Source organism: Sceloporus occidentalis, unplaced genomic scaffold, assembly GCF_023333645.1.
Source record: "Sceloporus occidentalis isolate IW3139 unplaced genomic scaffold, rSceOcc1.0.p SCAF_1, whole genome shotgun sequence".
NCBI lineage: Eukaryota > Metazoa > Chordata > Lepidosauria > Squamata > Phrynosomatidae > Sceloporus > Sceloporus occidentalis.
Window position 1 is genome coordinate 2,307,051 of NW_028316981.1, and position 15,051 is coordinate 2,322,101.

Consider the following 15,051-nt stretch of genomic DNA (forward strand, 5'->3'; position numbering starts at 1 on the left):
TAGGGGCAGCAGGAGGAGGAAGAGGAGGGAGGAAGAGGCAGCAGAAGGAGGAAGAGGAGGAAGAGGGGATGGCAGCAGGAGGAGGAAGAGGAGGGAGGAAGAGCAGGAGGAGAAAGAGGAGATGGGGGCAGCAGGAGGAGGAAGAGGAGAGAGGAAGAGCAGGAGGAGGAAGAGGAGATGGGGGCAGCAGGAGGAGGAAGAGGAGGGAGGAAGAGCAGGAGGAGAAGAAGGAGGAAGAGGAGATCGCAGCAGGAGGAGGAAGAGGAGAGAGGAAGAGCAGGAGGAGGAAGAGGAGAGAGGAAGAGCAGGAGGAGAAGAAGGAGGAAGAGGAGATCGCAGCAGGAGGAGGAAGAGGAGAGAGGAAGAGCAGGAGGAGGAAGAGGAGATGGGGGCAGCAGGAGGAGGAAGAGGAGGGAGGAAGAGCAGGAGGAGGCAGCAGGAGGAGGAAGAGGAAGAGGAGATCGCAGCAGGAGGAGGAAGAGGAGAGAGGAAGAGCAGGAGGAGGAAGAGATGGGGGCAGCAGGAGGAGGAAGAGGAGAGAGGAAGAGCAGGAGGAGGAAGAGGAGATGGGGGCAGCAGGAGGAGGAAGAGGAGAAGGTGGTGAGTGGCCAGAGGCCACATGGTGTTTTTTTGTTTTGTTTGTTTGCATTCTTTTTAATTGCTAACAAGTCTCCCTGCTTTGACAATGATAGTGTGATGATGATGATGAGTCAGCTTGAGAAGCATGCAACTACTGTTTCAGAAGCTGAGAGAGTGTGACCTTGCAAAGTGTGTTTTGTGTGCTTTTAATGCTAACAAGTCTCCCTTGCTTTGACAATGATAGTGTGGTGATGGTGATGATGATGATGATGATAATGATAATGATAATGATAATGATATGAGTCAGCTTGAGAGGCATGCACGCACTGTTTCTGAAGCCAAGGAGAGTGTGACTTTCCAAAGTGCCTTTTCTGTGTGTTTTTGGTTCTTTAATGGTGATATTGATATCAGAAAGCCTCTGAGGCAAGGCCAATGTAAATTGCTGTGATTTTTACAAACCCATGCGCAGTGAAGAAAAATCAAAGTCCCTTGACCAAGTACACACTTCTGAGAAGTACACTTGGTCCAAGAACGGTGAAACCACCTTGACATGTTCAATATGCATAGCCATGTTAAACCATGCTAAGTGTTAAACCCAAGGGGTTTGGTTATGGAATAAGCCTATGAAATATGCAAGAGGCCATGTTAAGTAAAGCCATGTGAAATGCACAACTGTGCTGTTGTGTGTGTTTTGGAATGCAGGTTGGGGGTGTTTGTCCAGAAAGGGACCGAGGAGGAGAGGGCGGGCACACGCCTCCTCCTCCTTGCAGGGCTTCGGCGGAGGCTCCGTCCCTGGAGGGTGGCTCCGCCCCAGAGGGTGGAAGCTCCGCCCCCAGCATGCAGCCCCACCCCGGAGGGTGGAAGCTCCACCCCCCGGCTTTGGCCCCCCCCGACTTGTCTGAGGGACAGCAACCCGGCCCCCGGCTCCAAAAGGTTGCCTACCCCTGGCCTAGAGACCTTGTTATTAACAGGTTCAACATTCTGCTTCCCAGAATCAATCCATTTGTAGTGTGCATTTCCTCCCAATTCATCATTTTTTTATTTGGAGTATTTATACCCCACTCTTCAGCCACAAAAGCTATCAGAGCAGCTAACTTTTTTAAAAAAAATAGAGAATTCCCTGCCCTCAGGCTTATATCACTAAGTATGAATGTAAATAAATACAGGAATGCTACAAAAATTCTAAACCAATAATTGAACGATTCTAAATGAACATAAAATGATGAAATTAATATAGAAGAATAACAATTGTAAATAAAGAGTCCAACCCAAAAACACCTTGTAAGGATATAAGGTGCTTCAATGACAAACTCTTCTGTTTACTCCAGTGACCACATAACAGACAATATAGTGAATATCCCAGTAATACTAATTCAATGAAAAGCCCGGCAATGCTGGCAGTGTCCCAGAGAACCAACGTAAGTCACCTTGCGAAGATTATACTGTGATGGTATTTCCAAACTGTAGGTAATCAAGGTAGTAGTATATGACTGGTAATTGAAGCAATGGTAGCATTGGTGCGAGTAGCATTAATATTATCACTGGTAGCAGATGGCTACCTCCGTAGTTTTGAGGCCATTTCGACTTAATTGTCTTCTTCAGTAATGTTGTAACATTTCAATTCCGGATTACATTTCAGGAAGATATCCAGTAAGCTATTCCATTAACAGAAAAATATGCAATTATCACAAAGAAAACAACCAATATATCATTCCTTACACATATAAACTGCTTACCCATATATCAGGCCATATTCAGCTTAGAATTGACAAAATCCATGAGTGCAAACTAATGGTAACTAGTAGTGCTGATATACATTTACTTCTAAATACCCTGCAGGTGACTTGTTCATGTATTACATTTCTTAAAGAAACGTGAATATATTGTAATAAAACTTAGGCGTGGTACATACCGCCAACAAGTGGCATACCGGCGCTGATTTTAGGGTTAGGGATCACGTGACAACAGCACAGTCCCTAAGCCTAATACACCGTGGCAGTGTTACAGTGGTGGCCTAAATCTCCCAATGTGTAAGACCTAAGAACAGGCTGAATTGCATAATGATATTCCATTACATACAAAAATATGAATATAGTGAACAATAATATAAGAAAATCAAACAATGTTACAAGTGATATTGATTTAAATTACAGACTCATGAACAAATATAACTATATTAGTGTCCTATATTGTAGATACAGTGGGCCTTCCCCATACGGGGGGGATCCGTTTCAGATCCCTTGGCGTAAGGGGAGATCACTGTATGCTGAAACCCCACTGGAAGTAATGGGGCTTGCTCATGTGGCATGCAGCGGTGCAGCAGAGCACATATGTGCCATGGGCGCATGAGGGGCTTTTCCAGTGCAGCTTTCAACAGGCCTCTGCCTGCAAAGAAGTAAAGCCCTCCTCCCGACCGCCATCTTGAGGGGGAGAGAAGCAGGTCAACAACAACAGGCCTCTGCCTGCAAAGAAGTAAAGCCCTCCTCCCGACCGCCATCTTGAGGGGGAGAGAAGCAGGTCAACAACAACAGGCCTCTGCCTGCAAAGAAGTAAAGCCCTCCTCCCGACCGCCATCTTGAGGGGGAGAGAAGCAGGCCAGCAACAACAGACCTCTGCCTGCAAAGAAGACAAGCCCTCCTCCCGACCGCCATCTTGCTTGTCTTTATTGCATGTTGTTCGGGTTTTATTGGTTTTTGTGAGGTTGTTTTTATGATGTGTAAGTTTTTAAATGATTCTGTGAACCGCTTTGATCACCTCGGAAAAGCGGTATAAAAATAAAACATATTATTATTATTATTATTATTATTATTATTATTATTAAATGTATGCTAAAAGCCACATATGGTCCATAAAACGTGAGCGCACTGCATGTACTTGCTGCCTCTAAAGAAACATAAATATATCAATGTCCCATATTGTAAATATATGTTTATACCTTATTTTACAAAAAAACAGACAAGTCAAAACGTTCATTTAAACCCCAGGGTTTACTGGAGGCTAATTTGTAAATCCAAAATGCCTCCCTTTTCAAAAGTTTACTTTGTATTGATCTTCTATAAAAGGGACCAAAATTAACAGACTCAATGACAAAAATTTTTAAGGAATCTGGAGAATGACCCAACTGTGAGCAATGTTTTACTAGCAGGGTATCCAGACTTCCATTTCTGATTGTACTTTTGTGTTCACTGATTCTAATCCTCAAATTTCTTGTAGGTTGTCCTACGTAAATCTTAGAACAAGGGCATAAAATAATATAAACAACATTCTTGAAGTTACAATTAGTGAAGGATTTTAACTCAAATTGATCCTGTAGTATGGGATGTATAAATGTTTTAATATTCAATTATTGTCTACAACACGAACAGTGTCCACATTTGTAATGTCCCCTAGTATGAGATGGCTCATGTTTGTGTAAATAAAAGTCGGTGTGTACTAGTGATGCTTTAATGTTCATGGTCCTGCGTAGTGTTATAATGGGTGCTTTGGAGCAATCAGGAATGTTCTGAACAATGTGCCAATGTTTAATGATAACACGTTTGATATGATGAGCAACACGATGGAAAGCAAAGGAACCTATGGTTCTATTACATTTAGTTCTGTTAGAAGGGAGAAATAATGTAGAACGATCTTTAAATGAAGCTCTTCTCCTGGCATCCTGGCCAATTTGTTGGGGAAAGGCTGTCTATAGAGCTAGTTGGTATTGATCTGCTGCCATTGCATAGTGATTGTTTTTAGTAGAACTCCTTTTTAATTTTAAAAATTGAGAATAAGGTAAATTCTTTTTTAACTGATAGAGATGACAACTGGAAAAATGTAACATAGAATTGTGATCTGTTGACTTATGAAAATTACGAACTCCAATCTTAGAATTAAGACCCTATATTGTCTGTTATGAGGTCACTGGAGTAAACAGAATCAACAATCTAATAAGACATGACTCAGAAGGAGAAGGAAATGATGGTGAAGGGATGAAGTTTATTGGGTCTTCACTCCCTCTGGGGACATGGCCATGGCAGATGGGCTGGAGGGAGGGCTCTTCATCTTACTCTAGGCTAGATCTGATGGAGGAGTTGGTCTGCCTCGCTCTCTTCCCTCTGAAGCTGGATGATGGTGGACGGGCTGGAGAGAGGGCTAAATAGTCTCTGTCATTATGTTTTGCAGCACAGCCCTGTCAGGACCTGGTTTTATAATGGCAGTCCTGATGAGAGAGGAATCCCACTTGCAAGGCAGAGGTCCAAGCAGCAGTAGAACTAGCAGCTTCTTCTTCCCCCTGGTCCTCTGATAGTCACTGTGATTCTCCCTCTCCCTCTCTCTCTGCTGGGGTGTTTTAGGCTCTTCTCTCCCTCAGAGGCCTCAGCAGTGGCAGTTGGAATGGAGGGAGGGTGCCTCACCAGCCGCTGGGACTGGGCAACGATGGCCCTTCTTTCTCTCAGAGACCACAGCAGTGGCAGTTGGAATGGAGGGAGGGTGCCTCATCAGTCGCTGGGACTAGGCAACGATGGCTCTTATCTCCCTCAGAGGCCTCAGCAGTGGCAGTTGGAATAGAGGGAGGGTGCCTCATCAGTCGCTGGGACTAAGCAACGATGGCCCTTCTCTCCCTCAGAGGCCTCAGCAGTGGCAGTTCGAATAGAGGGATGGTGCCTCATCAGTCGCTGGGACTAAGCAACGATGGCCCTTCTCTCCCTCAGAGGCCTCAGCAGTGGCAGTTGGAATAGAGGGAGGGTGCCTCATCAGTTGCTGGGACTAAGCAACGATGGCCCTTCTCTCCCTCAGAGGCCTCAGCAGTCTCAGTTGGAATAGAGGGAGGGTGCCTCATCAGTCGCTGGGACTAAGCAACGATGGCCCTTCTCTCCCTCAGAGGCCTCAGCAGTCTCAGTTGGAATAGAGGGAGGGTGCCTCATCAGTCGCTGGGACTAAGCAACGATGGCCCTTCTCTCCCTCAGAGGCCTCAGCAGTGGCAGTTGGAATAGAGGGAGGGTGCCTCATCAGTCGCTGGGACTAAGCAACGATGGCCCTTCTCTCCCTCAGAGGCCTCAGCAGTGGCAGTTGGAATAGAGGGAGGGTGCCTCATCAGTCGCTGGGACTAAGCAACGATGGCCCTTCTCTCCCTCAGAGGCCTCAGCAGTGGCAGTTGGAATAGAGGGAGGGTGCCTCATCAGTCGCTGGGACTAAGCAACGATGGCCCTTCTCTCCCTCAGAGGCCTCAGCAGTCTCAGTTGGAATAGAGGGAGGGTGCCTCATCAGTCGCTGGGACTAGGCAACGATGGCTCTTATCTCCTTCAGAGGCCCCAGCAGTGGCAGTTGGAATGGAGGGAGGGTGCCTCATCAGCCGCTGGGACTAGGCAACGATGGCCCTTCTCTCCCTCAGAGGCCTCAGCAGTCTCAGTTGGAATAGAGGGAGGGTGCCTCATCAGCCGCTGGGACTAGGCAACGATGGCCCTTCTCTCCCTCAGAGGCCTCAGCAGTCTCAGTTGGAATAGAGGGAGGGTGCCTCATCAGTCGCTGGGACTAGGCAACGATGGCTCTTATCTCCTTCAGAGGCCCCAGCAGTGGCAGTTGGAATGGAGGGAAGGTACCTCACCAGACGCTGGGACTAGGCAACGATGGCCCTTCTCTCCCTCAGAGGCCTCAGCAGTGGCAGTTGGAATAGAGGGAGGGTGCCTCATCAGCCGCTGGGACTAGGCAATGATGGCCCTTATCTCCCTCAGAGGCCTCAGCAGTGGCCCTTCTCTCCCTCAGAGGCCACGGCAGTGGCAGTTGGAATGGAGGGAGGTGCTTCTTCTGTCTCTCTTTTCCCTTTTCACATATAGACCCAAGATGAACTGCGACTCCTGCTTTTCCCAGCAAACAAAAGTAATCAAATCTCCAAATAGCGATAGTGGACAAATTGCGTGAAAGCTTAATCCTGGTAGGTTTGATGGTGAGCAATAATAAAGCACAATAAAAAAATACAATTAAAAAAGTGGTGGCGGAGCAATCGATACCAAGCCGCGGCTCGTACTTCAAAATGAAAAACAAGCTTAGAATCTGGAGCATCAGATCCTCAAACGAGCCCCTCTGCCTCCCCTTTATCGGGGGGATATTTTTGAGCTAGTGGTAACTAACCCCACTGCCCCAGTCGCCGCAAAGCCGCGATCGCCCTCCGGAGCTTTTTTTCAGAGGGTGATTGAGGTGCCGCCATGCCACCGGAAGCCCACCCAGCAACTTGAGGGAGAGGAAGGCAGGCTAGCTCCAACAGGCCTGCCTGGAAGAAGACAAGCCCTCCCTTCATCCACCATCTTGAGGGAGAGGAAGGCAGGCTAGCTCCAACAGGCCTCCGAGGGAGAGCACATTTCCTGGACATTTCCCCTTCCCCACTGTCATTCCCTTCTCCTTTTGTGTCTTGTCTTTTTTAGATTAGAATCATAGAATCATAGAGTTGGAAGAGACCACAAGGGCCATCCAGTCCAACCCCCTGCCATGCAGGAAATCCAAATCATAAGCCTGAGGGCAGGGAAATGTCTAATTTACAAATTGTAAGCCGCTTTGATAGCCTTACAATTGGCTGAAGAGTGGGGTCTAAATAAATTATTATTATTATTATTATTATTATTATTATTATTATTATTATTATTTTAAATACAGAATGAGGCCAAAGGTGTTGGCATATGTTGGGCACACTTCAAAACAAAAATATATACCTTATATAAAATATTCTCCTTTTATTTCTTATACTCAGAAACCACCTGGAACACAGTCATATGGTTCAAAGGGCCAAATTCTGAGCGGGCAACACACAGACAGCAAATTCATCCGCCACACAAGACTATCTAGGAATGAAAAACAAGCCACAAAAATCCCATAGGAACTGCCTTCCATGCAATATTGTGGAAAAATTGTGGCTTCTTGGATTGCTTAATTGTCATAGTAGAGGACTAGGGCTGACAGCTTTCTGATGCAAAACATAACAACAATAACAATGATAACTTTTATTTATATCCTGCCTCTCCCAAAAGGATCGAGGTGGGTTACAACACAAAATAAGAATAAAACACAAATACATACATAATTAAAATTACATAATCCCCCTATTTTAAAACTAAAGAGTACATTATAAAATACTGATTAAAATCAGTTAAAACAGACCTAATTGAGTGAGACTTCCTGGGCAGTCAAAGGGCAAGCCATATCAGTGGACTGGGAGGATCAATCAGGAAGGCCTGCTGGAAGAGATCCGTTTTGACAGCCCTTTTCAAGGCACCAAGAGTGGTGCTATGTCGGATCTCTTCTGGCAGGTCAGTACATAATTTAGGAGTGGCAAATGAAACATTTTCCCAGCATTCACACATATAACAGAATTAAACTGTTTACAACATTACTTGGCAATTAAATTTGAAAGAACTTTGCAACAGAATTATCTCCCTGTTTACAGATCTAATTTTAATTGATAACAGCAGGAACACCTTGTTACGCTCCCAATAACCTATGCTTTCAACCTATTTCAAATAACCTATTATTTACAGATCCCTCTAATATTTAAAAACAGAGCAGTTCCATTCCCTTCAGGAGCAGTCCTGAAGTCCCTGTTGAAAGGCCTGGTGCTGGACTCTTCTGAGGGAAAGCAGTCCCCTGAGCATGCACAGAGCGGTCTGAATGAGGAGAAAGGGGAGGGGTAGTTGCAATGCCTTCTGTTGGGGCCATCTAGCAAAGTCTTTTATAGCTTACTACAGTCACACTGAACTATAAATATGTAGTGACTTAAGTAACAGTGTGGGTTACAATTTCACAATGCCATGTGTGTGTGTGAAAGGAATTTGGAGCCTGGAAGAGGCAGAAGGATGTGAGGGGAAGAGTTTGATGAAGAAAATAGTGTCCCCTATTTCCCCCCTACTTTGCTTGGGTTCGTAGTACATGGAAAGGAATACGCATACCCCATCTATTTGCACATCTCCCCCCTCTTCCCAATTCTCTTCTAGGTACAGCCTGACGCAAGGGGGAAACCAAGAGTTTTGGTGCAAAATAGATTTAGCAGTTTTTTAAAAATAAAAATAATTAAGGAATTTAGCAAGTAACAAACATTATTAAAAGTTAAAAACAATTTAAACCCAGGTACCTCTCCATTTGGAAGGGGCTATCAGACTAGTGATAGGGATACAGTGGCTTAGTAGTCAAGATGCCAATTCTGGCAATTGAAAGATCGGAAAGTTGGCTGTTCGTGGTCCAATTGTCACATGATGGGATGAGCTCCCGTCACTAGTCCCAGCTTCTGCCAACCTAGCAATTCGAAAGCATGCAAATGCAAGTAGACAGATAGGTATCACTTCGGTGGGGAAGTAACAGCGTTTGGTGTAGTCATGATCACCAGAGTCATCTTGGGACAATGCTGGCTCTTTGGTTTAGTAATAGAGATAAGCACTGCCCGCTACAATCAGCTATGACTAGACATTCATTTCAAGGGACTACAGGGCTGTACAAATGGGTGACAGGATGCCGCCTCTTTTTGTCCCACATCACTGCCACAGTAGCCACACGCAGTGGCACCAATCTGCTCCCTGTGCGGAGAAAAAGAAGGGGCATCATGACGCTCCTTCTGCACAGTGTCGTTTGGGCACTGCACACAGCATGCATCATCATGGCACATGCCATGTGGACAGGCGCATGCCAAGATGGTGCCCGGGAGGCGTGGTGAGGACTCAGAGCGAGCAGACACTCAGCCCTCACCATGCATACAGGCCATCAGAAAGTGCTGTACAGGGCCTATCTTTACTTTTTATCAGACTAGCATCCCACCCCACAAGCTTGTTAAAAGGGTCTGTGAAGGTTTTCACATTCTGTGGGTTTATGTGGTTTCCCTCCAGTGTGAATTCTTTGGTGTGAATGTAAATGGGAACCCTGACTGAATCTCTTTTCCCATTCCATGCACTATAGTCTCTCCCCATTATGGATTCTTTGATGTAAACGTAGATGTCCACTCTGACTGAAGCTCTTTCCACATTCCATGCATTTATATGGTTTCTCCCCTGTGTGGGTTCTTTGATGTGAATATAAACTCTGATTATGAGTGAAAGTCTTTCCACATTCTATGCATTTATGTGGTTTCTCCCCTGTATGAATTCTTTGATGTGAACGTAAACTCTGATTATGAGTGAAAGTCTTTCCACATTCTATGCATTTATGTGGTTTCTCCCCTGTGTGAATTCTTTGATGTAAATGTAGATGTCCACTCTGACTGAAGCTCTTTCCACATTCTATGCATTTATATGGTTTCTCCCCTGTGTGGGTTCTTTGATGTGAACGTAAACTCTGATTATAAGCGAAAGTCTTTCCACATTCTATGCATTTATGTGGTTTCTCCCCTGTGTGAATTCTTTGATGTAAACGTAGATGTCCACTCTGACTGAAGCTCTTTCCACATTCTATGCATTTATATGGTTTCTCCCCTGTGTGGGTTCTTTGATGTGAATGTAAATTCTGATTATAAGCGAAAGTCTTTCCACATTCTATGCATTTATGTGGTTTCTCCCCTGTGTGAATTCTTTGATGTGAACGTAGATGTGTACTCTGACTGAAGCTCTTTCCACATTCAATGCATTTATATGGTTTCTCCCCTGTGTGGGTTCTTTGATGTAAATGTAGATTTGCCCTCTGAGTGAAGCTATTGCCACATTGCATGCACTTATATGGTTTTTCCCCTGAATGGGTTCTTTGATGTAAATATAAATTATTACTATAAGAGAAGGTATTTCCACATTCCATGCATTTATATGGCTTTTCACCTGTGTGAGTTTTTTTATGTGAATTTAGACCTGCACTCTGACGAAAGCTCTTTCCACATTCCATGCATTTATATGGTTTCTCACTCATGTGGATTCTTTGATGTGAAAGTAAACCATCATTACGAGAGAAGCACATTCCACATTCCATGCATTTGTATGGTTTCTCCCCTGTGTGGAGTCTTTGATGAGAATGTAAATTATGTCTATGAGAGAAGGCCCTTCCACATTCTATGCATTTATGTGGTTTCTCCCCTGTGTGGCTTTTTTCATGTGACTGTAGATTCGAATTTTGACTGAAGCTCTTTCCACATTCCATGCACTTAAACGGCTTTTCCCCTGTGTGGATTCTGTAATGTACTTTTAAATGACCTTTACATTGGAATATTTTCCCACAGATAGAACACTTTACTCCTCTTTTCCCTTTGTTGTATTCCTCGGGGGTCAGGACTGCACAAATATCCTCCTCCTGACAAGCAGAACCTTTCTTATTCTCATTCTTTGATTGGCTTCCCTTTTGACTTTTCAGTCCCCTTTGATTTAGAAACTCCTCTTTCTCAACAGCTATCTTGGTTGTTTCCCATATCACCATAGAGGGATCTACAACATTCTCCTTCTCTTGCTCATTACCTGCTTGAGAAAGAGGAAAATCATCCCATTAGATGTTGAACACAGAAATTCAGGATCTCATTGGAAATCCCAAAACAAACAATGTTTTTATACAACATTTTTTCCTTTCCTCTCAGCCATTCTGGTGAATTTCCTCTGTTAACTGTATCAGCCACATATTTCTTTCCCTTCAGAAATTCTCCACTGAAGATAATAATAATATCGGGGCAGGTTACAATAAAAAATAAAACATAGTTAAAAAATAATAACACAATCCCTAACCCACAATTTAAAGTACAACAGCATAAAAATCAGTTATTAAAATTGCATTAAAAATTACAATAAAATTTAATCCCCATTACAATGTGGTGATTTAAGGGAGAGACAAGGAGGCACAGTTGTGGAAGAGTGGAGAGGGCCTATGTATTAGTCTGGGAATGCCTGCCGGAAGAGATCCATCTTGATGACTTTTTTAAAGGCCTCAAGAGATGTTATGTGATGGATCTCTTCCGGTAGGTCATTCCAAAGTTTAGGAGCAGCCGATGGGAAGGTCCTCTGGGTAACCACAGCAAGTCTGATCTTCTTAGTCTGTAGTAAATTTGTCCCAAAGGACCTGAGTGTGCGGGGTGGAATGTATGGAAGGAGACATTCCTTTAAGTAAGCTGGACATGGCTTTAAAGATGATTACCAACACCTTGTACTGTGCCCAGAAACTAATTGGCAGCCAGTGTAAAGATTTCAGAACTGGAGTTATATGGTCACCTCTTGATTTTCCGGTGACCGACCTGGCTGCCATGTTTTGGATTAACTGAAGTTTAGAGTTAGGTACAAGGGTAGCCCCATGTAGAGCGCATTGCAGAAGTCCAATCGAGAGGTTACCAGAGCGTGTACTACTGTTTCTAGGTCACCCGGTGCCAAGTAGCGTTGTAGTTGGCTTATCAGACAAAGCTGATAACAAGCGCTCCTGGCCGTTGCATCGATCTGAGCTGTCAACTGAAAGGATGAGTCCAGGAGCACTCCCAAACTACAAACCCAGTCCTTTAGGGGAAGTGTGACCCTGTCTAGGACCGGTGAATATATCTCCATACCCGGTTTTGGGGTTCCTATAGCAAGTATATCCATCTTATCTGGATTCAACTTTAGTCAGTTTTCCCTCATCCAGACCATTACTGCCTTAAGACATTCATTGGCAGGAGAGATGCCATCCTTAGTCACTGCTGCAGTCTGAGACATAGAGAAATATATTTTAGTGTCATCAGTGTACTAATAATACCCTGCCCCATGTCTCCAGATGGTCTCACCCAGCGGCCTCATGTAAATGTTAAACAGCATTGGGGACAAAATCGCTCCTTAAGGGACACCCAATTTGAGTTCCCTCTTGGTCAAATAACCATCTGGAACCAAGCATCACCATCTGGAAGCTTCCCGAGAGGTAGGACCTGAACCACTGCAATGCAGTGCCCCCAATACGTAACTCTCTCAGTCGTACCATGGTCAATGGTATCGAAGGCTGCTGAGAGATCCAAGAGCACTAACAGGGTCACACTTCCCCTGTCTATGCCCAGACAGAGATCATTGACTAAGGCAGCCATGGCAGTCTCAACTCCAAATCCTGTCCTAAAACCGGTTTGAAATGGATCTAGAAAATTGGCTTTTTCCAGGACCACTTGGAGTTGATTAGTGACTGCTCTCTCAATTACCTTGCTTAAAAATGGTAAGAGCGAAACTAGCCTATAATTATTTTTATCCAAGGGCTCAAGGGAAAGTCTTTTCAGAAGTGGTTTGACTACCGCTTCTTTCAAACAAGATGATAAACAGTCTTTCCTGAAGAATCCATTTATTATATAACATATACTAAGCATCTTGATTATGCCTCCCCCCTGGACGGCCAGCCACAATGGGCAAGGATTGAGAGAGCAAGTTGTTTTTCTCACACAACCAAGGATCTTGTCCACGTCATCAGTACTTATCAACTCAAATTGATTCAGTTTAACAACTTAGGCAGAGTTGCTGGATACCTCTCTTACTGCTTTTGCTGTAATGTTTGCATCTAAGTCTGCTCTTATCTGAGAGATTTTATCTGCAAAGTGGTTGTTTAAGGCATCACAACAGGCTACCGTCGGTTCTAACAGCAGGTTCTGGGTGATAGGTACTTGGGTTACTTCCCTAACCATCCTGAACAGCTCTGCTGGACATGACTTCGCAGAAGCAATGGATGCAGAGAAGAAGGAATTCTTTGCTGCATCCATTGCCATTTATAGGAATGAAGAAAGTTCTTATAAAGTGTTCTGTCAGATAAGAGTCAAGTCCTCCGCCAGCAGCATTCTAGTTGTTGTCCAGCTCGCTTCATTTTTCTAAGTTCCACTGTATACCATGGATTCCTATTTGAAGCGGATCGGAAAGGACGCTCAGGAGCGATTGTGTTTATGGCACTGGTAAGATCTCTATTCCAGGTGTTAACAAGGACCTCATGATGAAAATGCCCCTTACCTAGATAGGCCACATTTCCATCATCCTCCATCTTGACTTTCTTGTAGAGAACCCTATGGCCCTGTTCCAGAGAATCCGACTTCTCCTTGATGAAATACTCAGCTACTTGCTCAAAGGGGACCGAAAGCTGAAAGGGAGAAAATGGCATTTCTCTAATCACAAACCATCTCTTCTGAAAGTGTTCCCCTATAAACAGAAATAATTTGGATGGATCTCCATATGCCTTTTAGTTCAGCAAAAGAACAGAATTTGTAGTCTTACATGTTCTTCTCTAAATTAGGCCTCTGATGCTACTGAACTGTTGGGAGGGAAAATTTGATGGGTATTTGAGGCCATTTTGTGAAGGCTTCATAGCTGCTACATACCAGTTATTGTGCATTGTCTTGGGGTCTAGAGGTGCTGACAGGTGATATAGAAATAAAACAAATGAATAGATAGAGGAGGTTTCTGAGTATACTACCATAATGTGGTCAATGCATGTCCCTTTGGGGAAGAGATGGCTGATGGGAAAACCTTTGCCCTTTTGAGTCACTGGCTTCATTTAATATCTTCTACCTCCTGCTTTTGGGGAGTGGCAAATGGAATACATAAAAGAAATGGTTTTTCACCTTCCTGTTTTTTTTGGGGGGAAAGGCTTCTCCTGTTTCTAAAATGGCCCCGGAGGACCTGGAAATAGGGCAAATTTTTCCCCTTATGAACTTTTGGGAGGGAGGATTGTAGTATTCTTTTGGCAGTGGGGGTTTGGTGGTGCTATGCAGGCCCCCTAATGGAGTAGTAAAGGGCTAATGTGGTGGCACATAATGTATGTGCATGTGTTCAGACACAAACACAGAAAGAGACATTTCCCTCCCCTATATTTCTCTCTTCCCTGGAAAAACGAGATGGGGGTCTCTCTCTCTCTCCTCCAAATGTACATTTCTTTTTTCCCCTCCCCTTCTTTCTTTTCCTGCCTGCAGGCATTTTCTTCCTCTCTAGAAAGCTGAACTTGAACCTTTTAACCCCTGGAAGAGATGAGTAGGTAAAGACAGAACTTTCTCTTTCTCTCTCTCTTCATCCCGCTCCCCCCAATGCCTGATCCTTTTAAAACTGCTTTCCAAGTACCTAAAGGAGGAATTTCTTGCTCTCAGTTTTGGTGTGTGTGTCTCTCCTTACTAATGATTCAACTCCCCCAATTCACTATTTGCACCTAGACTACATAAATACAGCGTGTTTTTGAATAGGAGACCTAAAACATTTAAGGTCAGACTGTATCCACAGTTGCTACCATAACATCATCATCAGCAACAACAACCACCCACCACAATTTCCCCTCCCCCCCACACACTATTGAGGCATAACAAAAGCAAAGGTCCCATTTTTCTTTTCCTTCCTTCCACTCATTCACTTGCCCTATTTTTCTTTCCTTCTGAAGCCAGAGGGAAATTTTGTGCCTTTCAAAAAAGAAAGAAAGAAAGGCATGCACTCACACAAATATAGAGCCAAAACAGACTACAGAAATAATCCATTTTGAGGCTACTTTCACCACCTTGACTCAATGTTAGGGAATTGTGGGAGGTGCAGTTTTATGAGACATTTTAGCCTTCTCTGTTAGAGAGCTCTGGTGCCACAATAAACTACAGTT

At 44.2% G+C, this 15,051-nt stretch overlaps 1 protein-coding gene across 6 annotated transcripts in view; it reads right to left on the reverse strand.

The window, feature by feature from the left end:
- Positions 1-9,480: 9,480 nt before the first annotated feature.
- LOC149320357 (uncharacterized) overlaps positions 9,481-15,051 on the reverse strand; it is a 126,427-nt gene continuing 120,856 nt past the window's right edge. Inside the window, exons 11-12 of one of the 6 annotated variants that reach the window (XM_089500311.1) lie at positions 10,423-10,683; positions 9,481-10,338 (exon numbers count right to left, since the gene is read on the reverse strand). In XM_089500311.1, the coding sequence (XP_089356437.1) occupies positions 9,481-10,338; positions 10,423-10,683 (1,119 nt within the window). Of the gene's footprint in view, positions 10,684-14,340; positions 14,365-15,051 lie in introns of those variants that run through there. The other 5 variants (XM_089500342.1, XM_089500321.1, XM_089500336.1 and 2 more) reach the window with 5 other exon arrangements.